The sequence below is a fragment of the Muntiacus reevesi genome, chromosome 14 (genome assembly GCF_963930625.1).
Source record: "Muntiacus reevesi chromosome 14, mMunRee1.1, whole genome shotgun sequence".
NCBI classification, from domain to species: Eukaryota; Metazoa; Chordata; class Mammalia; order Artiodactyla; family Cervidae; genus Muntiacus; species Muntiacus reevesi.
Genome location: NC_089262.1, coordinates 30,325,799 through 30,347,794, shown reverse-complemented (window position 1 = coordinate 30,347,794; position 21,996 = coordinate 30,325,799). Strand labels below are relative to the sequence as shown.

General features: G+C 44.0%; 2 protein-coding genes across 8 annotated transcripts in view; both read right to left on the bottom strand.

Annotated features, from left to right (window-relative positions):
* Positions 1-5,039, bottom strand: part of TTC23L (tetratricopeptide repeat domain 23 like) — a 45,016-nt gene extending 39,977 nt beyond the window's left edge. The window contains exons 1-2 of the mRNA XM_065905299.1: positions 4,975-5,039; positions 3,605-3,679 (exon numbers count right to left, since the gene is read on the bottom strand). Of these exons, the coding sequence (XP_065761371.1) occupies positions 3,605-3,672 (68 nt within the window). The 5' untranslated portion in view covers positions 3,673-3,679; positions 4,975-5,039. The remainder of the gene's footprint in view (positions 1-3,604; positions 3,680-4,974) is intronic.
* A 7,716-nt stretch (positions 5,040-12,755) lies between these two features.
* The window catches only part of RAI14 (retinoic acid induced 14), a 159,271-nt gene continuing 150,030 nt past the window's right edge, over positions 12,756-21,996 (bottom strand). For all 7 annotated transcript variants that reach the window (XM_065905615.1, XM_065905618.1, XM_065905619.1 and 4 more), the window contains 4 exons: positions 20,277-21,812; positions 18,933-19,082; positions 15,417-15,482; positions 12,756-14,640 (listed from right to left, as the gene is read on the bottom strand). In XM_065905615.1, coding sequence (XP_065761687.1) covers positions 14,563-14,640; positions 15,417-15,482; positions 18,933-19,082; positions 20,277-21,812 — 1,830 coding nt within the window. In that variant the 3' untranslated portion in view covers positions 12,756-14,562. The remainder of the gene's footprint in view (positions 14,641-15,416; positions 15,483-18,932; positions 19,083-20,276; positions 21,813-21,996) is intronic.

The following is a 21,996-nucleotide window of genomic DNA, read 5'->3' as shown; positions in this document are numbered from 1 at the left end:
GCTCACTGCAAGAATACAAAAAGGAGAAAATTTAGAAGGAAAATAAATGTCAAATGTAACCTTTTACACCAGGTTTGAATAAATGACATGTTAATATCCATCCAGAGTTCTGTTCTAAATAACCTATATTTATTTAGGCATGTGGGTAAACCATGTGGACAGGGCAGCAACATTTCTTTAGGCCCAGGCCCAGTCCCCGGCAGGACTGCCCTCAGCCCACAAACACAAGTGTGCTTTCAGACGGCATGCAAAAACTCAATGGAAAAGGGAGAGAAAGCCTGGCGGAGCCATGACATTGGGAAATAGGAGTTAAACTTGCCTGATCGCTGCCTGGTGAATTCCATACTCCTCCAAGACCCAAATGGAGTGTCACCTCTGCTGGAAATATCGCACTGGAGTAGCAGTACAAACACCCTCTACAGGCTTGCGACAGTTTCCTCCAACTTCGACTACAGTGTGAATCACACTACAATCTTTTTCAAAATTTGTTTTGTTTCTGAGACTTCTTTGCTTCCTAGTAAGTAAAATCCACCTGAGCTGGGACTGAGTCTCATTTGTTTCTAAGAAACCCTGATACCTGGGTCACAGTAGGAAAAAATAACTGCTTATTTAATGATGAACAAGTGAATGGAAAAAGGAAGTGTAAGGTCTTCAAGGTGCCTGAAAAAGACTGATGATAGAGGAAATCTGTGGCAAGAGAGCCTAACTCAAGAAACCCACAGAAAGAAAACTTAGTCCCTCAACAGAAGACCTTGCTTAGGCTGCATATTTCATATACTTAGAGCAGAAGTTCAATCTATTGGGGTCACCAAAAATATTATTAACTTTCTTTCAATATTAAAAACAATAAGCCCAAGCTTTAATAGCAGGGCCTCAAAGGAAGAAGAAACGTTCAGGTCTTGATAAATGACTTGAGACTGCAAAGCTCTGAACTAGCTTTGAATTTGTTGCTGTGAAAGGTAAGAAAGATACCTGGAGAAAACTGACCAGATAGGTATCTCAAAGGATAGTCAGAATAAAAAGATTAGGCCAGGGATTTCCCTGGTGGTCCAGTGGGTAAGGCTCTGCACTTCCAATGCAAAGGATGCAGGTTTGCTGGTTTGGGAACTAAGATCCTTTGTGCTACATGATCAAAAAAAAAAAAAAAAAAAAAGATATATATATATATATATATATAAATAAAGATTAGGCCAGTTAAATAAATGATCTACCTTGCTAGGTCTCTAACTTATTCTATATATTGCCATCATAAATATGAATTCTTACTAGTAAAATTAGATATGAATTATCTGACTATTTCCAAGATACTCTACTATGCACTAAACATTTTTTCTTTTTTTAAAAAAAATACTTATTTTATTATTTATTTGGCTGCATTGGGTCTTAGTTGCAGCATGCAGGTTCTTCATTGCATCATGCAGGATCTTTCGTTTTGGTGCATAAACTCTCCAGTTGTGGTGAGTGGACTCAGTTGCTCTGCAGGGCATGTGGAATCTTAGTTTCCAGACCAGGGTTTGAACCCATTTCCCCTGCACTGAAACACAGATTCTTAACCACTGGACCACCAGAAAAATCCCTGAACTCTATATTTTTAACTTCAATTTTTATAGTTATATAATCCTTAAAATATTTTGTAAGATGGTACAGAATGAATTATACTAATGTGTTAACCACTAGACACACTTGGCTATTAAGCACATGAAATGTAGCTGGCCTGAACTGAGATCTGCTGCAGTGTAAAATACACACCGAATTTTACAGACTTAATATGAAGAAAAATATTTCATTAATTATTTTATAGAATATTATACACACATATATATATATAGTATTTACATTTACCTGTTTCTTTTTATTTTTTAATATGGCTACTTAAAATTTAATATTAGATTTTTGGCTAGCATTGTATTTCTACTTGATAGCATTGGTATAGAGCCATGGTTCTCAACCAAGGGTGATATTGCTCCCAGGGGATATTTGGCAATGTCAGGAGATAACTTTGCTTGTCACAACTGGGGTGGAGCTACTGATATCTCATAGGTAAAGGCCAAGGATGTTACAATGCACAGGATAGCCCCACAACAAATAATTATCTAATCCAAAATGCCAATAATGTCAAGGTTGAAAAGCCCTGGTATAGAGAAGTGGTTAAAGAATAGACTCTGAAGTCACACTGCCCAGTTTGAACAGCACTTACTAGCTATGTGACTTTGGGCAAACTGCCTAACCTTTCTTTAGTTTATACTCTTCATCTAAAAAATGGGGTAATTACAGTACCTCCGTCACAGAGTTGTTGGAGAAATTAATTGAGTTAAAATATAAAAGTACTTAGAACAGTGCCTGGCACATAGTATTTGCTCAATAAGTATTAGTTGCTATGATGTAAAAATTTTAATTTACTTATTGTCTGTTTCATGAAGGGCTTCCATGATGGCTCAGACAGTAAAGAATATGCCTGAAATGTGGGAGACCTGGGTTCTATCCCTGAGCTGGGAAGATCCCCTAGAGAAGAGAATAGCTACTCACTCCAGAATTCTTTTCTGAAGAATCCCAGGGACAGAGAAGCCTGGTGGGTTACAGTCCATGCAGTTGCAAAGAGTTGGACATGACTGAGAGACTAATACTATTTCATGAAACAATTTCAATTTGCTCATTAACTTTTTAATTCTCCATGACTTTACCAATCTTGTTAAAATTATCTTTGTAAAAAAGAGTTGAAACCTCCCTTAAATTAGGAAAAAACATTTCTTTTCCATCTTGTACAGGTTGCATGTGTGCGTGCTTCAACTAGTCTTCTCCAACTCTTTGCGACCCCACAGACTGTAGCCTGCTAAGCTCCTCTGTCCCTGGGATATCCCCAGCAAGAATACTGGGGTGCATTGCCATTTCTTTCTCCAAGGTATGTTCCCAAACCAGAGATTGAACTCACATCTCCTGCATTGGCAGGCAGGTTCTTTACCACTAAGCCACCAGGGAAGCCCTTGCATAGGTTAAAGTGAAAGTGAAAGTGAAGTCGCTCAGTTGTGTCCAACTCTTTGCGAGCCCATGGACAGTAGCCTGTACCAGGAATTTTCTAGGCAAGAGTACTGGAGTGGGTTGCCATTTCCTTTTCCAGGGAATCTTCCCGACCCAGGGATCGAACCCAGGTCTCCTGCATTGTAGACAGATGCTTTACTGCCTGAGCCACCAGGGAAGTCGAGAACTGTTATTAGAAAACAACACAGAAGCTCAATCTTCCCTATAACACGCATGCAAAGCTTCTCACCAAGATTGGCCTTAAGTGGAGGTCCCACAGGGAACTCTGCTCAGTGTTATGTGGCAGCCTGAATGGGAGAAGAGTTGAGTTTGGGGGAGAATGGATACATGTATATGTATGGCTGAGTCCCTTCACTGCCCACCTAAAACTATCATAACATTGTTAATGAGCTATACTTCAATACAAAGTAAAAAAAAATTAATAAAAATGTCTACTAAATTCAAACATACTTTTAAAAAACATAAAATGTAAACACTGAAAAACAAAATCTTTTCATATATTAAAAAAAGTGAAGGTCCCAGTGCTTCAGGCCAGTGGAAAGTGATGCTAAGACCCTGTGGCACTTACAGATGGAAGCAGAAGTCCCAGTCGGTATCATTGGTGACAGTTGGGATGCGGATGGGGCTGGCTCGCATCTTCTTCCTACCAAGAATCACATGTGAGATTAGCTTCGGAAGAAAACGCTTCGAAGTCTGTTCTATTTTCCCTCTGTTGGATGCTATTAGCATTAAACTGAAACTGCCCAAACATATAACCCATCCTAAATCCACAAATAGACTACACACACACTCATGAATGGTGGACCTGGAAAGCAGAAATAAAAGACATTTGCCAAATTAAATCCCTGAGTTAAATTTCTATTGTTTAATTTTTACTCCACATAACCTCCCAAATCTCTGACCTTTCCTACCCCTTAAGCCAACACATTTACATCTCCTGAATCATGGAAACTGTGATCTCCTACTCAAGTCAGATATTGTTTTTGCAGATGACCAGCTCTCACAAAGTGTGTTTGTTAATTCTTCATGTCCCTAGAGACATCTATTTAGTAGGTGATTCTAGTTAAAGAGCTAAAACACATGCATCTATTTTAACTGCTGTCATTAACTGATGGAGGAAATAGTGAAAACTTATGGCAAAAAAAGAAAAAAATGATTTATATTATTTTCTAAATTGAACCCTCATGGTTATCCCCGTTGCTTAAATCCAATAAAAACGCAATGCAATTATTTATGAACATAAGCACTCACCAAGTCTCTCCTAATTTCACCATGTAGAAAGTCACTCATTCCCACCTGAGCCCTGAGTAGGTCTCTGACTAATGCTCCACCCAAAGACTAGAAGGGAAGATTCACTAATTTGTCTTTCTAATCTCTACTTTCAAAACTGTAGCCGGTGACTTCCTTGGTGGTCCAGTGGCTAAGGCTCCGCACTGCCAATGCAGAGGGCCCAGATTCAATCCCTGGTCAGGGAACTAGATTTTGCAGGCTGCAATGAAGATCCTGAGTGCTGCAACTAAGACCAGGTTGCAGCCAAACACACACACACACAAACTGTGGCTGGGGGCGAAGTTCAAACACACACACATACACACATATATAAACTGTACACACACACCCCCATATATATATATGTATATGTATGTATATGCATATATATAAACTGTGGCCAGGGGGTGAGGTTCTGACTTCTCAATCTCCTAAATTCTGTTCCTGTGAGATTTCCCATGGCCCTGAACTGTAACACCAAATTCTGGCCCCTCTCTCCAGTGCAAGTCGCTTTCCTCTTTTCTGCAGTTGTCTCGCCTTCGTAAACCTTAACACATTTCAAGCACCGTCGGAGGTTCCCCCTGGCTTCCTGTCAGCGGCGCACCGGCCGCAGAGGCCCTGGTCGGAAAAGAGGGCGAGGGCGGCCGAGAGGCAAGTGTCGCGGGGTACCTGGCGGAGGGCAGAAGGCCCGAAACTAGCCTTTCGGACACCCTCTGCTCGGCTTCCGCGGGGCGCTTCAGTGTACTGGCCTCTGCGGACCTCGTTCAAGGCGCCACAAGTTGCCTTCCGGAAGCGAGACGCTCAGCTAGCTCTGCTTTCCGCGACCGCCGCCGGGGTTTTGGCTCTGGAGACAATGGTGTTACCATAGGAACGGAATGCTGCGGGCGGTGTTTAGCGTCCGCGCCTGTAGCCATGGCGACGCGGGCACTTCCGGTCCTGCGGAATCCCGGGCTGCCCCAGCCAACTACAGCTGTTGCCACCCCGGAGGCTTTCCGGTCCTCCCAAGCGAGATGAGGGCGTCCGGAGTCTCGTCCTGACACTTCCCTCTCTTGCAGCTGTACCGCCTACTATTGTTTTTCTCAATTTGACTTTAGCTCTCGGAGATGGAGACCCGGAAAGAGGCGATAAATCCCATCGAAGGATGGAATGGGGCCTCGGGCTCCACGACCTAATTTAAAGCTGCGATGTACCCAGGCTGTATTCGGCTACACCCTGCGCCTCCCGCGCGCCCTGCACCCTGCGGTTCCCCGGGCGTTCTGTCTCTCGGGGCACAGCGAGGAAGGCCTCAGAACTATTGACGGTGCTGGCACCGTCTGTGTTGCCTCTCCTGGTAAAATTCGCGCTACACGTGAGTAGAGGAGCGGAGTGTAGGGAGTCAGTAGCTTAAGAAATGGTCCACTAGTTCTGCTAATGATTGGCAGGTCAGAGAATATTTTCCAGGGTACAGGGCACACTTGGCAAACACTACATAGCTCAAAGTTATACACCATGTAGCCTTATCCTACCCTCCTTCAGTGGCCTGAAAGATACAAGATCTGCCAGGTGAAGGGGCAGATGTGGTCAATACCCAAATAAATGGCACTGGCTCAAGTAGCCTTGTGTTTAAGGAGTTGTCATGAACCCCACAATGAGTTAGGGGCCTATGACAAGTCAAATTGGAACTGGTATGCCCTCTCCTTTTCAAAAACGAGCAAGCCCAGTAGAGAGAAAAGGAAAATATTTACCAAGAACTTGACAGGTGGTGTTTACATTTAGTGTTTGTTCCTTCCAGTTCCTTTGTTGAAGTTTAATTGCTGTTGCTCCTGGACTGCCAAGATAGCCTTTCTGGAGTTAGGTTGGAGGAGCTGTTTAAGTGAGTTTGCTTTAATATCCCATAAGTTTAAACCTGGATGGCCTATTAAAGCTTAAATCTCTACCCTCAAGCTCCTGAGCCAAAATTTCAGAAAGATCCCACCTGCTTTATTCTCTGTTTCCTAAAAGAATCCTCAGCAAGAAACCACGATGAGAGCACTGAGCTGGGCTTTGAAATGGCAGAGTACTGCTTTGGACTCTGTGCCCTGGGGCAGGTCACAGTCTAGGGGACTCGATTTTCTCGCCTCTACTGTGAGAGTATTTGCACCACTTGCTTTCTAAAACCCCTTCCAGTCTCAGGATTCTGTGAGGTTAAACCAGAGATTTTTGTAATTCTATGAATAATATTTAACATGTATGAGGATAAAAAGGAAGAAGTTGTTTCCTGTTCTCTGACACATCTCCCTTACCCTTACCTTACAAGTTGGTCTTTGTTGGATTGAAGAGTTTTAATGTTCTGTCATGGTAGGAAGTGCCTATGAGATTGTTTCCAAGACTAATAAAAATAACTTCTGTTTCCTGAACACTTGCTTTGCTGGTCCTGGTGAGGGGAAGTGAGGTGCTGAACAGCCATTGAATTCTCGTTCCTAAAGCTAACACTCTGGTGCCATCTCCATTTAATTAGTTCTAACCAGAAGCACGTTGCCGTCATCTGTAAAATTAGAAATCAGATGAGAAGAACTTTAAAGACTCGTAGAGTTAGTTCTAAACCTCTGACTTTTTTTCTTTCCTTGCCTTTCAACCTTGGCTACAGATGTAAGCTTAGTTATGGAGCTGCAGGAGAGGGAAATATCACCACGTCCTGGAGTGTGCAGGAATCCTTAGGATAGACTGCTAAGTGAGGGTTCTTAGCTTAGTGCAAGAGAGAATTCAATAGCAAGCCCCAGTAACAGGAAAGCAAATTTATTTAGAGAGATACACATTCCATAGGTAGAATGCAGTCGGCTCAGTGAGAGCGACCTCAGGGCATGGGGCCATAGGATTTTATGGTCTAAGTAATTTCATAGGGAGGACTCTTGCTATTTCAGGAAGTGTTCGTCATTCAGTCCTGTCTGACTCGGTGATCTCATGGACTGTAGCCCACCAGGCTCCTCCGTCCATGGGATTTCCCAGGCAAGAATACTGCCTTCTCCAGGGGATCTTCCCAACCTGGGTCTCCTGCGTGGCAGGCAGATTCTTTACCGTCTGGGCCACCAGTGTAGGGATTTCCCAGAAACTGGGCCACTGCCCACTTTTTGGCCTTTCATGGCCCACATCGGAACCAGTATGGCATAAGGGGAGTGATTTTTAGTATTACAATGAAGGTATAATGAGCTATAGATCAATGACCTGGCTATTCTTTTTTTTTTTTTTTTTTTTTTTATTAGTTGGAGGCTAATTACTTCACAACATTTCAGTGGGTTTTGTCATACATTGACATGAATTAGCCATAGAGTTACACGTATTCCCCATCCTGATCCCCCCTCCCACCTCCCTCTCCACCCAACTCCTCTGGGTCCTCCCAGTGCACCAGGCCCGAGCACTTGTCTCATGCATCTCACCTGGGCTGATCTGTTTCACCATAGATAATATACATGCTGTTCTTTCGAAACATCCCACCCTCACCTTCTCCCACAGAGTTCAAAAGTCTGTTCTGTACTTCTGTGTCTCTTTTTCTGTTTTGCATATAGGGTTATCATTACCATCTTTCCAAATTCCATATATATGTGTTAGTATGCTGTAATGTTCCTTATCTTTCTGGCTTACTTCACTCTGTATAATGGGCTCCAGTTTCATCCATCTCATTAGAACTGATTCAAATGAATTCTTTTTAACAGCTGAGTAATATTCCATGGTGTATATGTACCACAGCTTCCTCATCCATTCGTCTGCTGATGGGCATCTAGGTTGCTTCCATGTCCTGGCTATTATAAACAGTGCTGCGATGAACATTGGGGTGCATGTGTCTCTTTCAGATCTGGTTATTCTTAAAGCCACCTTGGTTTCAGCTGGTTCCAGCTGGTCTTTATTGCATCCCAGCAGCCCCACTCCGTCATCAGGCATTTGTGTCCTGCCCTTTCCCTCTGCCTCAATAGTAGGTGTGCTTCAGTTCTGTTTACTGACTCTGAATTGAAATGCTAGTAATTTGAGACAGTGCTTTTATTAATACAGTCTGTTCACGCAGTTTCTCCCTTTATCCTGATTAAGCATTGCTATTGCAGAAATCACATAGAGGAACCATGTGTAGAGGTTCCTTCCAATCCCCAATCAAATGTGATTATCTCCAGATTATTCCAAACCCACGAACTGTGAAACTTGAGGAGAAGGAAATCCAAATAAACTTTCTCATGGACGGTGTAATTTCTTAAAACACATTTTCCAGCCTCTCAAGGCAGGGTGGATGTCTTTCTTCCGAGCTCCCTTGGTGTCCCATCCGTGGTCTCATAGTCACACACCTAAGGCTGTTTGTGCTCCATTTACTTGTGAGTTTCTCCATGTATCTGTCCATCCCTTTAAGGAAAAATACTTGCTGAATGCCTCCCATGTGCCTGACACTACTCTTTCTAAGCCTTAGGCAAGCAAAAGCAGGCAAAGCAATGAAGATTTTGCTCTCCTGGAGCTTCTGTTCTACCAGGTGAAGAAAAACATAGGGCTGCTAGTAAGCACCGATGTCTCTGCAAGTTAGAAAAAGGCAGGTGGCTTAGGGAATAGGCAGCAACTTTGTGTGAATTACGGAGAAGGAAATGGCAACCCACTCCAGTATTCTTGCCTGGAGAATCCCAGGGCCAGAGGAGCCTGGCCAGCTACACTCCATGGGGTCGCAAAGAGTCGGACACGACTGAAGTGACTGAGCATGCATTGTGTGAATTAGGAGAAAACCTTCTTCCCGCTGGTCTCAGGCCCCTGCTAAGGGGTCCAGCTTTGAGAAAGGAATGAACCACCTTCCATGAAAGTAACAAATTATACAAAGAAAAACAAAGCCCAGCATGGGATCTAGAAAGTGATGTGGGCAGGTGGGGAGGGCTGTGCTGGTTTATACAGGGTCCTTAAGGATGACTTCTCTGACAAGGTGGCATTGAGGAGGGACCACGGGAAATAAGAGAGCAAATCAGGCAAATGTCAACAAGGGCATTATAGGATGTTAACAGAGCAAATTTAATCGATTCAAAGAACAACAAAAGGTTCAACTAAGAATGAAAGAGGACTTCCCTGGTGTTCCAGTGGTTAAGAATCCACCTGCCAATGCCAGGGACACAGGAGAGGACACCTCGTTTAATCCCTAGTCGAAAAGATTCCACATGCCACTGAAACTGTGTGCCCCAACTACTGAGCCCGTGCATCGCAACAAGTGAAGCCACCACAAACAGAAGCCCGTGCATTGCGACTGGAGAGCAGCCCCCACTTGCCCAGACTAGAGAAAGCCCGCACACAGCAATGAAGGCCCAGCACAGCGAAAAATAAATACGTGATCAAAGAATGAGAGGAAGAGAGACAGGAGAATGAGTCAGCCTAAGAGGAGATCATGATGCAGGGCCTTATAAGCAATTCATCCATCTAAATCTCCACCTACCCACTCATCCAATGAACATGGTATGTCTGCTCCGTGGCAGGGCCATTTGACTAGATGTGTGGTCCTGTGAGCAGGAGCTTTATATTCACCACTGAACCTTTAGCATCCAGCAGAGTGCCTGGCTTATTACTCATATTCAATAACAGTAAACTGTGTCATCTTCAGGAACTCCCCATTATTAGAGGTTCTGGCCTCTGTTGTATCTCCTATTGCTGCTATCACGAGTCATCACAGACTTAGAGCAGCTTAAAACCACAGGAATTTATTACCTCCTTCTTCTGGAGGTCAAACGTCTGCATGACCATGGCTGGGCTACAGGCTCTCAGCGAGAATTGTTTTCTTGCCTTTTCCAGCTTCTAGAAACTGACCGCCTTCCTTGGTTCTGGGCTCTTCTTCCATTTTGAGTCAGCAGTGCAGCATCTTTAAATCTCTGACTCCTTCCTCTGCTTTACAAGAGGCTTTTGATTACAGCAGGCTCACCCAGATAACACAGGATAATCTCTGTATCAGGCTCATCAGGTCAGCTGATTAACAACTTTAATTCTATCTGAGAACTTAATTCTCCTTTGCCATATAACATAAACTATAAATTCCCAGGAGTTGGGACATGAGCCTCTTTGGGAGGGTGTTATTCTGCCTATGAAGAGTGTGTTTAACCTGATTTAAATGTATAGGTTTGAAAACATCTGATGATGACACACAGTAATTCTTACTTCCCTTCTCCTTTGTTAAATCCTACATTATTTGACCGTGTCCTGCTCCTCTGTCTCCCCTCCACATTCTCCTCTAACAATCTGGTACACCCAGTCACCATTCTTGAAATAGTTTCTTCCCATTTTTAGGGCTTGGCTTATAGTGAATGTGCAGAAATGATTCTTCCCTTCTATCCACCTCCATCTCTTGAGGATTTACTCCTCAAAGGAGCCTTTTCATCTGCTGGAACCCACCCACATCGATTGCTCCCTCTACCAGCTCCTGTTGGCCCAATTATGGTGACTGTCATTGATGGGTTTTTGTCCTTTGCTTCACAGATATGCCACACTCCCTGAATCCTTGACAGTTCTCTGCCCTGAGCAGGTAAACAGAAACTGCTCTCGTGAATGCCTGTGTCTATTGCTTTTTTCAGCTCAGTCTCTGCCTTGCAGTCTTCCTTTTAAACCTTACATCACCCCCATCTTGGCTGGGTGGTGTTTCAACTGCTGTCAGCACCCAGCATTCCAGTTATGCCACATGGCAAAAGGTTATGCATCAACATATTTTGGGAGCATTTTCCCCACACAGCATATCATGTGTTGATCTTAAGATCGGTGAGTTGAATTATTAAAGGCTTTGGAGTCAGTCTGAAAGTTTACATAAGAAAAACAAGTTGATGTCTCTTACGAAACCCATGTGAAGAAAAAGACCTTTCTGACTGTGACAATCCACACGCTATTCTACTTTTTCCTTCTCTGCATTCTTGTATCACCTGATGGAAGCCAGTGTGCAAATGGACAATTTGAAAATTACCCGAACGATGCTCATACACATACACACAGACATTTACACACAGCATAGTCATCACATCAGTTTTAGGGCTGTAAAATACTGGAAACAGACTAAATGCCCATCAATGAAGAGCTAGTTTAATAAAATACAGCACAAGTATACTATGAAACATTATGCAGCAGTTAAAAAGGATGAGATTTGGGTGCTGACAAACAACAATCTCTTGGATATTTTAGGTGGAAAAAGTATGGTCCTGAAGAATGAATGAAGTTTCCATATTTAAAGAGAAAAGTAAAATGTTAGGGTGGCCAAAATGTTCATTAATGACCCAATACATATAGACACAGACTGTCTTAGGTCATTCAAGAAACTAAATAGCTGTTACTTCTGGGGAGGTCAGAAGGAGAGACTTACTTTCAGTTTATCTCCTTTATCCTACAATTATACCATGATATATAATCATCGAGGGATGATTGTTTCTTTTCTTACCCTGCCGTTGGCATATGACAGTTCTTTCCATTTAAGAAGACTGGTTTGGATTTATCTAGGTTAAGAACTCATTTGAGTGTCCCCAGGAAGTTATTTTCTGAGTTGAACGGTTGGCCTCTGTTGAGATAAGCTCTTTTTAGGGGGCATGCACTTTATAATTTAAAATAACAGTAGCCTCAGACATTATATTTTTGCATTATTTTCATTGGTATCTTTTGTCCTTTGTCTTTTCAGAGGGAGGAGGTGAGCAAATGTTCAGTCGAGTATTATGGTATGCCTTGGCAGCAGCAGCCCGTGAGCAAAGGGAGATGGCCTTTTATACTGTGCTATGAAGAATATGAGCTACTTAAATAATTGCACCCATTTCATTGTCATCTGGTGTTTTAATTATGATTTCAACCTGCAAGAATTCACCCTACAGGAGTTTTTTTCAGGAATGAATTAACTTTGTAATGTGACAGGATAATGTCTCTGACTTTTTAAAAATAAACCATGTGTATGTATTCAGGCTCCCCAGGTGGTACCAGTGGTAAAGAACCCACCTGCCAATGCAGGAGACATGAGAGACACAAGTTTGATCCCTGGGTCAGGAAGATCCCCTGGAGAAGGGCGTGGCAACCCACTCCAGTATTCTTGCCTGGAGAATCCCATGGACAGAGGAGCCTGGCAGGCTACAGTCCATAGGGTCACAAAGAGTCAGACAGGGCTGAAGTGACTTAGCACACATTTTTTTACTTTTTCAAAATAGAAGAGAAAAAAAAAAAAATCTAATGGAGATTTTTAAATGGTTAAAAAAAAAAAAAAAAAGACTGCAGGTCAACTGAGAGGCAATTTTCAATGAAATAACTGTGATGCAAGTGTTCAAAAGTGGCTGATGATTGGGGGAGAGTTCAAGGTGGTCCCAGGAGCTAGAAGATGGGAACGGTATGACATATTGCGTGAGAGATAGCAGACAACGGCCACCTGCTGAACACAACACGGGGTATAAAAACCGTCACCCTGAAGAGCTACTGAGCTGATCTTCAGAAGCCCTACAGGGCATGCTAATGAAGGCGCCCAAAATCAACAAGGGAGATGCAAAACGAAACAAAAGTTTATTTTCTGCAGTACTTTTCTGTAAATTACAAAGGCAAAATGCTAAACTACAGCATGTAACTTCAGTATTTAACCAGAGTACTTGAAATAAATATGCATCCTGAAACAAGATAAAAGGCTACACTCTGTCTGGCATCCTACAAAATGTCTCAAGTTTTACACTGCAGCATTTCTGTGTGGGGGTGGGGTGGGGGTGGTTTTGTGTTTTCTTAAGTGCTGTGACAGAAAGTCCTTTCACATTCTTCTTTGGAGCATGTTCGAAATTGCTGAACTATAAACAACTTAAGAAAAGTAACACCAAGTTCGAAAGCCATTTCTGCTTCGCTGTCATTGGCCCTCATTCAGCACAGGGCTGCCAAGTGGCCTCTGAGCGCAGGCAGCTCCGTCAGAGCCGGCCTACACTTAACAGTTCTATACGTTAGAGACTTCTGTCTTCAGTTTACATCCCTCATAAGATCAAGGCCATAAAGGAAGCTGCAAGCAAGTCAGAAACATTTTTAACCTGAAAGTAAAGGAACAGAGATGTTTTCTCCCAAGACCTCGGCTAGGCACCGTAATGTTTACCAGGATTTTGTGTTTCAAAGTTGAAAAACCCACTGGTACTCACAGTCCTTCCCGAGGTAATTTACAGGTGCTAGTAGAGTTGGGGCACTCAGAAATATTCAATGGGCTAAAGAAGATTTACTATATTTAGAGATGTGCTACAGTCCTAAGAACACAATGGTAGAAAGTCTAGGGGTGTTGGTGGCAGCTCATTTTGAGTGGAATATATAACCACCTTCTGATATAGCTGAAAACGTGGAGAGAGAAGTTATATATATATAAAGTCTTAAGCATGATTACCTAAAAAATACTTTGTTAATATAGTCTAATGTAAATTTCACTTACTTAGGAATTTAGATATGAAAACATCTTTAAGAGCCAATAAAAATATTGTACAGAAAAAAAAAACACTTTTAAAAAATTGAGGTTAAAAACTATGAGGCATTTCTTTTGGCTGTAAACACACAGTTTACTGTCCCTTGTTGAAACACAAATGTTTGGATTTCCTGAGCTTCGTGGATAACAAACAGCAGGAGGCAAGTTTGCATAGAAAATTTGCAACACGTCAGCAATGTACTTAAGAAAGAACTTTTAAGGACAATTTGCTTTTCTTTTTAAACTTCATATTTAAGTTAATAGTGCTCATCTGACTGTCAGATTGACAAGCAGGGAGGTGAGAAATATAAGGCAGATGGGGAAAAAATGGAATTAAAGTTTTTAAATCCACAGGACATCATAAAGGATCTTAAGCACATAGCGTGTAACTAGTGTCATACTAATTTGGTTAGAAATTAAGTCGTGTTTGGGGGTGGGGCTAGGAAACCGATAATAAAGAGAACCCTGCTGTGCTGAATGGCTCGGCCGAGTGTAGGAACAGAAGCACAGCCGCATGGAGCATCAACGTGTCATGCAGCCACGGGGCCCCTTAGCTAGGCAGGTACCAGGGAAGATGCCCTGCTGCCAGCGTAGGGACCAGACTCCTGGGCGTGACTGATGCCAGCTCTGGATCAGAAGGGGCGACTGCATCTTTCCCCTCTGCTGCTCTGAAGTCTCTCAGCGGTTCTACGGAGGACCGTCTTCTCCAGGGACCTGTCCTCAGAAAGAAGTCTCTGGAAAGGGAAGACGTTCTATGATAAGGGTCACAGTGATACCACGAATGAGAACAATAGCAGTGGCTGCCGACAACTCCGGATATAACACAAAGGTGGACAACAAGGGGCCAGTGTCCTGCCAAGGAATCCACTTTACTTCTTCTGGGACTGGTTCTTACACATGGTAAGGATTTGCTTCAGGACTTTTTGGACATCTTCATCCATCTGGCCCTAGGAAATTCCAACACAAGACACTCATTAGAATAACCTATGATATCATGCCTTGGACTCAATTCACGTGGGATGTTGGGGGATGGCGAGGAAGGAGGTGAATAAAAGGCAGAGGCTGCTATCCCACAGGAGCATCAAAATGCAGAAAATAATAGGGGCAGAGGGGAGGCTGAATGCTTGTTAGAAAAGTGAATGTCAAAAGGGTTTAAAATAAAACAAAATGACACTCACTAGAACCTAAATCCTGGCACTCCCTCACCTAGGGAGTGAGATGACTACCAGGCATAAGCCCTTAGTTGTCCCCGTCGATCTTCCCAGGAAATGTTAGCCCTACCGGAGGAACTGAGGCTAGTGAGGGCCCTGATCTTTTTCCTCCAGAGGACAAGGAGGCCGGGTCTCGCAGCAGAGCCCTCAACAAAGGGTTTCTAGAACCTTAACAGCAAATGAGAGCCCAGCCAGTCAGAACACTGACCATCCCAGGAATGCGACGGCACCGATGGCTCAGCAAATATCCTCAGGCCCGGAAAGTAACCGCCAGACTCCTTCTCGGGGCGTGTAACGGCCACCTCCTCATTCAGCACTCAACAAAGGAGGCAGCTCCCCATTAACAGGGGAAGGGGCTCCCAACACAAAATCCAAAGCAAAGCAGAAGGTATTTGAAAAAGCTTTCCGCTGAAAATCCACCTCCTCAAATTCTCATCCGTTCTGCTAGTTTCAAGACGGGGATCTGGACAAGCCCTGTTGTGGGGTCTCTTTAGGATCCCCAGACATCATACCTGCACAGCGTAAAGAAGATGCATCCTGTAAACAGATATCACTTCCTGGTGTTGTTTCTTGCATTCCTAGAAAGAGACAATTTGACACTGTTCAAGAGCTTGTTGTATGTGTCACTCAGTCGTGTCTGACTCGAGACCCCATGGACTGGAGCCTGCCAGGCTCCTTTATTCATGGAATTCTCCAGGCAAGAATACTAGAGTAGGTTGTCATTCCCTTCACCAGGGGATCTTTCCGACCCAGGGATTGAACCCAGGTCTCTGGCACTGCAGGCAGATTCTTTACCATCTGAGCCACCATCAGGGGCTTAGGAGACCTTAAAAAAAATCCTAGGAGAAGGCTGTGGCCAAATGCTACCCTAGTGATTCCTTCCAGCAATTAGCACAGGAAGCTTTTGAAATTGCTGTGGACTTGATGGGGTGTGTGGTTTGGAACACTTGTCAATATCCTTAGGGGAAAAAAAAATCTATTTCATATCTTGGCATATGTCAACTCCAGAAGAAAATTCCTGTAAAAAGTAGTTATTATAATCCCATGTTTGTTTAAACAAATATAAATACACATACTTAGGCAAATGTATTCAAACAAAGTAAACAACAGTGCAAAGAACTACATCAAATGCAGTTACTGTCTCTGAGTGGTTAAATTATAGACAATGTTTATCTAGACTAGCTTCTTCAGAGTTTTTTTTAAATCTTTTAACTTTTCTAAAATGACCAAATATTTATTAATTTAATTTTTAAAATGTAATCTTATAAAAAGAGTTGTTGATCACCTACTGTGTGACCAGTGGTATATAATCCCTGGGGAATTCAGTGATTTAGTTGTGTACTGAGGAGGTAAACAGGGTGATGACCCCGATCTCAAATGGCCCCTCAGCACAGCTGTTAATGCTTTTATTTCTTCTTGCTGAGATGTTATTCCAATTCCTCTCAGTGACTATTTCGAGGATCTCAACTCAGCTCTTAACTCTTCTAAGAAGAGGACTTTCTTCCTATTTCCCAATGGAAATTGAAACTATCACATATGGATCACTTAAAAAATCAACTGAGGTCCATCAGTATCTATTCTTACCTCCTTCCCATCAGTGTTAGATATGAGGTGTCCTTCGCATTTAAGGACAACCTTGGAACCCTCGATCTTTGAAGTTCATGCCACTAGGAAGTATACTTGGTAGCTCTCTCTATGCTGATTCCTCCCACCTTTTGGTTCCCTCCACTCCATCATTTATAGCTTTGTCTTCTGATCACTGTCTTCCTTTCTGGTCCTGCTTCTGTCATCACTTGGCTGACTTCAGTATCCATGGGGATGAACCACCTACCACCCTGGCCTCTCAGTCCCTCAACCTCAGCTTCATGACCTGTCTCTCTTCCTTCCAGCCACTCACTCTTATGGTTACCTCCCTGCCTCAGTCATTATCTCCAAGATCTCAGTTGAAAGCATCCCATTCCCTCACCACCATCTCCTGTCTTTCTAGCAAATCTGCATTAGGCTTCCCCTGCCTCCCACTGTTTCTCTTCAGCTCCTGCAGATATCTAGCTCCTGAGTCACTTCTCCAGCAGTCAGCCTCTAGCCATCCACACTCCACACCTCCACTCCAAGCTGTGCTTGCTGCAGCTACCATGGGCCATCTAAATGCCACATCCTTGCTGCCTCCTACTCATCTAAGATTCAGTCCAAGCATCACTTTCTGCAGGAAGCCTTCCAAGATTTACCCAGGTTGGCTATGCACATTGCCTTTCTATGCCCACAGCATGTTGGTCATCTCTCAACGAATGCTTACCACACTGAGTACATTGAATAAGCGATTATATTCCATGAAAGCAGGGACTGTGTCTTATTCATTTTTATATCATGGACACCTGGTACATTACTGATAACATAGAAGCTCATTAAATGCATGTTGCATAATTGTAAGAATGACTATATAAACCATTAGTACTTTATCTATGAGTCTATGATAACCACTTGATCAGAAAAATGACCTGCAAAACAGTCAAGAGCATCTTCTCATTCCCTGACTACGACTCCACTGCTAGAGCTGGTAACATAAAAAAGCTTTGAACTTTGTGGCCAGAAGGAGTAAGGATTGTAGAAACCTGAATTCACTAGTATTGATCTGTACTGAAGGAATCACAAAATCCAAGTTCATGTAAATGGGAAGCCAGCAACAGTCCAGGGTAAGCTAATCTTCATGTAGAAGACATCACATACCCTCATCAACTAAAGGGCTTCCCAGATGGCTCAGTGGTAAAAGAATGCGTCTGCCAATGCAGAAGATGCTGGAGACTCGGGTTCAGTCCCTTGGTGGGGGAGATGGAGGAGGAAATGGATCCCACTCTAGTATTCTTGCCTGGAAAATCCCATGGACAGAGGAGCCTGGTGGGCTACAGTCCACAGGGTCACAAAGAGTCAAAAACAACTGAGTGAGCACGCAACAATGAAAACTTTACATACTCTATAGCTTTGTCTTCTGATCACTGTCTTCCTTTCTGTCCTGCTTCTGTCATTACTTGGCTGACTTCGGTATCCACATGATGAACCACCCACCACCCTGGCCTCTCAGTCTCTCAACCTGAGAGAACCCTCCAAAGATGTTCATGTCCTAATCCCTAGAATCTATAAATGTTACCTATCAGTCAAAAGGGACCTTTTAGATTAAGGATCCTGAGATGGAAAAGAAAGATTATACTGGTTATCTGGGTGGACCTTAAATGTCATTACTAGGGTCCTATCAGTTCAGTTTAGTTCAGTCGCTCAGTCGTGTCCCACTCTTTGCGACCCCATGAATCGCAGCAAGAGGAGGCAAAAAGGTCAAAGGTGGAAGGACAGAAGCAGAGGCTGGAGGGATGTGCTCTGGGGATGAGGGAGGGGCCATGAGCCAAGGAAAGCAGGCAGCCTCCAGAAGTTTGAAGACAACCAGATTCTCCCCTAGAGCCTTGAGAAGGAGCCAGCCCTGCTGAGACCTAGACTTTACTGTTGTGAAACTGATTTCTTTGAACTTGTGATCTCCAGGACTGTCAGTAATAAATCTGTGTTGTTTTAAACCAAGCTTCTGTTGCTCTGTTACAACAGTCACCAGAAACGAGTACAGACGTGAAAGAGCTTTCCTGGGTGAAATCAGGAGAGGGGCCAAGAAGCAGCTTCAGACATGTGGATATACAACCACCAAGCATCCTGGCCCCCTAATAAGAAACATCTCGAGCCGCTGCCAGAGATGGTAACTACTGAAGCAGAAAAACGGAGGAATGGGAGCGAGTGAGTGGAAGAGGGAACAAGACAAGAAGCCTCCTGCCACTATCCTGCAGACGCCTCCCTTCCCAGTGACACACGGAACTCATTCTCATTGCAGGTAATGACTGGGAAACCCACCAGCTCCCTCTCTGGCCCTCGCCTAGAGGTCTTTAGTCAACTGCTCACTAAAGCACGACTCTCTCAGGCTGGGCAGCTTTCTGCCTGGCTCCCACCTGTCCCTCCACCCCCAGCCCCCACCCAGCCACAGAAACAGCCCCGCTCACCGCCAGCTGGTTCTGCAGCTGTTTGACCTGCTGCTGCAGCGCCTCCAGCTGCTGGCTCTGCCTCTTAGAGGAGCTGGCGGAGTAGGAGAGCTGCGAGAGGCTGTTCAGTGCCTCCTTCAACTTGGTGACTTCCTTGGACATCTCATTTATCTAGAAAGAAAGGAAAGCTCTTATCAGGAGAGAAGGCATCCGCAGAGGCAAGATGCCAGCTGTTTCTCCACTGGGAACACAGCCTCGACTGGCCTCTGGGCCTGGAGCAATCCCTTTTCTTAATTTTTCAAAGAAAAGCCATACAATGAAACAAAAACAGGTAAGAGTCAGGGAAACCAACAAGCCTCTGCAGACAAGAGCCCTGGAATGAGACTGTGCTTGGGGCCATGAAGGTAACAACATCTGTTATGTGGATTCCCTTCTTTCACCCTTAAGATGGGGGACTGTTTTAAAAAAAAAAAAAATCAAAAACAGAATTTCAGGTATTCTATATTTGGAGCCAGCTAGGCTTTGTTCCCTATTGCTGCCATAGGCAATCAGAAATAAGTTCTGGGAACCCTGGTATCTCTGATATCCTACCTTGTAGTGAAGACAATCCCCACCCCCACCCCCTCTCAAACCCCTGCCTCCCTGGCTTTGGAAGCTCTTTTGGAAACATTCATAATAAAGGAATAAAAAATAAATAATTCTCTAGTGAATGCTGTTCAGAACATCTAACCTGGGAGACTGGGCATCTGGGGATGCAGAGCAGATCCAAGCACAGAGGCATCCTTCACTTCTCCCTTACTCTCCACCTTCCTCCATGCTCAGCCCATCTCCAGTTGCCTGGCCTCCCTTTCTCTCCTGTTGCACACCTTTGAAAATGAGGACCAGGGAGGGCTTTTAAACTGACTCAAGGGTAAGCTCATGGGGTTTAGGGAAGCAGTATCAAGTCTGGCAGTAATTGATTTTCCATATGACAGAGGAAAGAGGATTGTCTGGATTCCAACAGAGTAGAAGTTTAAGATGGATCACAAATATTTCTCAGCCGGTGGGTTCACTTCTGGCCCCTGACACTTGGCAGAGCTTCTGTAAAATAATTTTTAAGGGGAAAATATGTACCACACATTTGAAAATACTCTGGTGTGAGGGAAGTAGTAGAAGATGAGTGCTTTCTCTCTCTCTCTTTTTAAATAAATGTCCACCCTACTATTTTTAATGTGGTGTTGGGGACAGATGGAGTCCTGTGTGGAGCCTTAGTGCATTCACAATAGCTTAGTGCTAACAAATGCTAAAAACGCTAACTTCAGTAAATGAAGGTTCAAAGCACCAGGGTTTGCTAGCTAGAAATTCAATAGCAACAGTCTCACCAACCTTCTTGTCTTTATCCTCTTCCAGTTTTGAGGAGCTCTCGGAATGTCTCTTCATTTCTGCGAGTTCTTCCTGAGCATGCTGGTATTTTTGCAGAAGTTCATTTACTTCCTGCTCTTTGGATTTCAAGAGAGTCTGAATGTTTTCCTTTTCCCTTTTCATTTGCGAGACCTCACTTCTAATCTGGGCAACCTCTGAATGGGCCTTCTCTTTCTCTTTCACGGAATCCCTTAATTTTGAGGCCAACACACTCACTTCACTTTCCAAAGATGACTGGAGCTTCTCGTAGGCAGACCGGGGCACCATCGCGTCGGTCACGGCCGCCTTCTCCTCTAGGAGCTGTTTCTCCAGCTTTGCCACCTCCCCTTCCTTGCTCGCCAGGTGCTCTTTCAGACTGCTTATTTTTCCCTCCATCTCTTTGGCAGTGGTCCGCAGAGTGGTTATCACTTGCAAGTGCTCCGTGATGGAGACAGAGTTCTCTTTCTGAGCATCTACCAGCTGTTTGAGCTGGGTCAGCTCATTCAGCACTTTTGAATACTGAGACTTCATTTCGGACAGTGCCTCTTCGGCCCTCGCTCTGGATACGTTGGTCACTTGCATCAGCTTCTCATGCTCTGCTTTATGGATATATTCAGCTGTGACGTCTTCTAGAGACTTCCTCTTCCGGTAATCCTCCAGCTCTGCCTGGGCCTCTTTGTACAGCTGGGACAGCTCACTCACCTGCTTGTTGAGTTCATCGATCATCCTGTTCATGGCCTCTTTCATGTCCTCAGCTTCATCACCCGCCTCCTGGGTCACCTGATTTTTCAACGTATCTTTCAGTTTTGTGATTTCTTCTTGTGCCTCTTGATATTTCTCAAACAAAAATGCTTTCTCCTTATTCATATTCTCAATCACCAAGCAATAGGAACTTTTCATTTCCTCGTACTCCTCCCTCAGTGGCTGAATAACTGCCTCTTTCTCCCTCTCTGCCAGCTTCTCCTCTAACTCTCTCACTTTCTCTCTATTTCGTTCATTTTCTTCCAGGGCACCCTGGAGGTCCCGCTTGAGCACGTCCATTTCTTCCTCAGTGATCCTCAGCTCATGCAGGTGCGAGTAAGTATCCACACTTTCCGGTGAGACCAGGCCCAACTTCATCTGCTTCTGCACACTCAGGACTTCCTTCATAGCTTCCTCGTACTTGCTCTGAGTTTCCTTAAGTTTCTGGCTGAGGTCAGAGCCGTTCTCCGAGATATCGGCGTTGTTTAAGCACACTGATTCTGTCCTCCTGGACTGGAGCTCGGCCTGCAGCTGTTTCCTCTCTGCTTCAGAGTTCTCCAGTCTCTTCTGCAAGTCGTGTAAAACCTCTTGGAGTTGCTGGATTCTGACATCGCTGTCGAGAGTGGATTTACTTGAGGAATGTGTTATGACAGATGGAGATGGTTTGGAGTCTAGAGGAGGGGTTTCACTAGGTTTGCTCAGGGATGGGGCCAAGTCAGTTTGAGTAGAATGGTAAGAGTCAAAGCTCAGGTCTGTTTCCCCCTCCCTGGGTGTTTTGGCCTGGAAAGAAGGCAAGAATGAAATGACACCAAAGGTGTGGTTAGATGAGCAAGCAACTGCAATCGGGGAGCAAATCCAAACCTTGAGTATGGGGGAGCAGCAGTATCATTCTGCACGCGTCCTCCTGCCCCATGAAAAAATATGGTCTGGGACACAAGAGTCAGGCTTAACAACACTAAGCTTA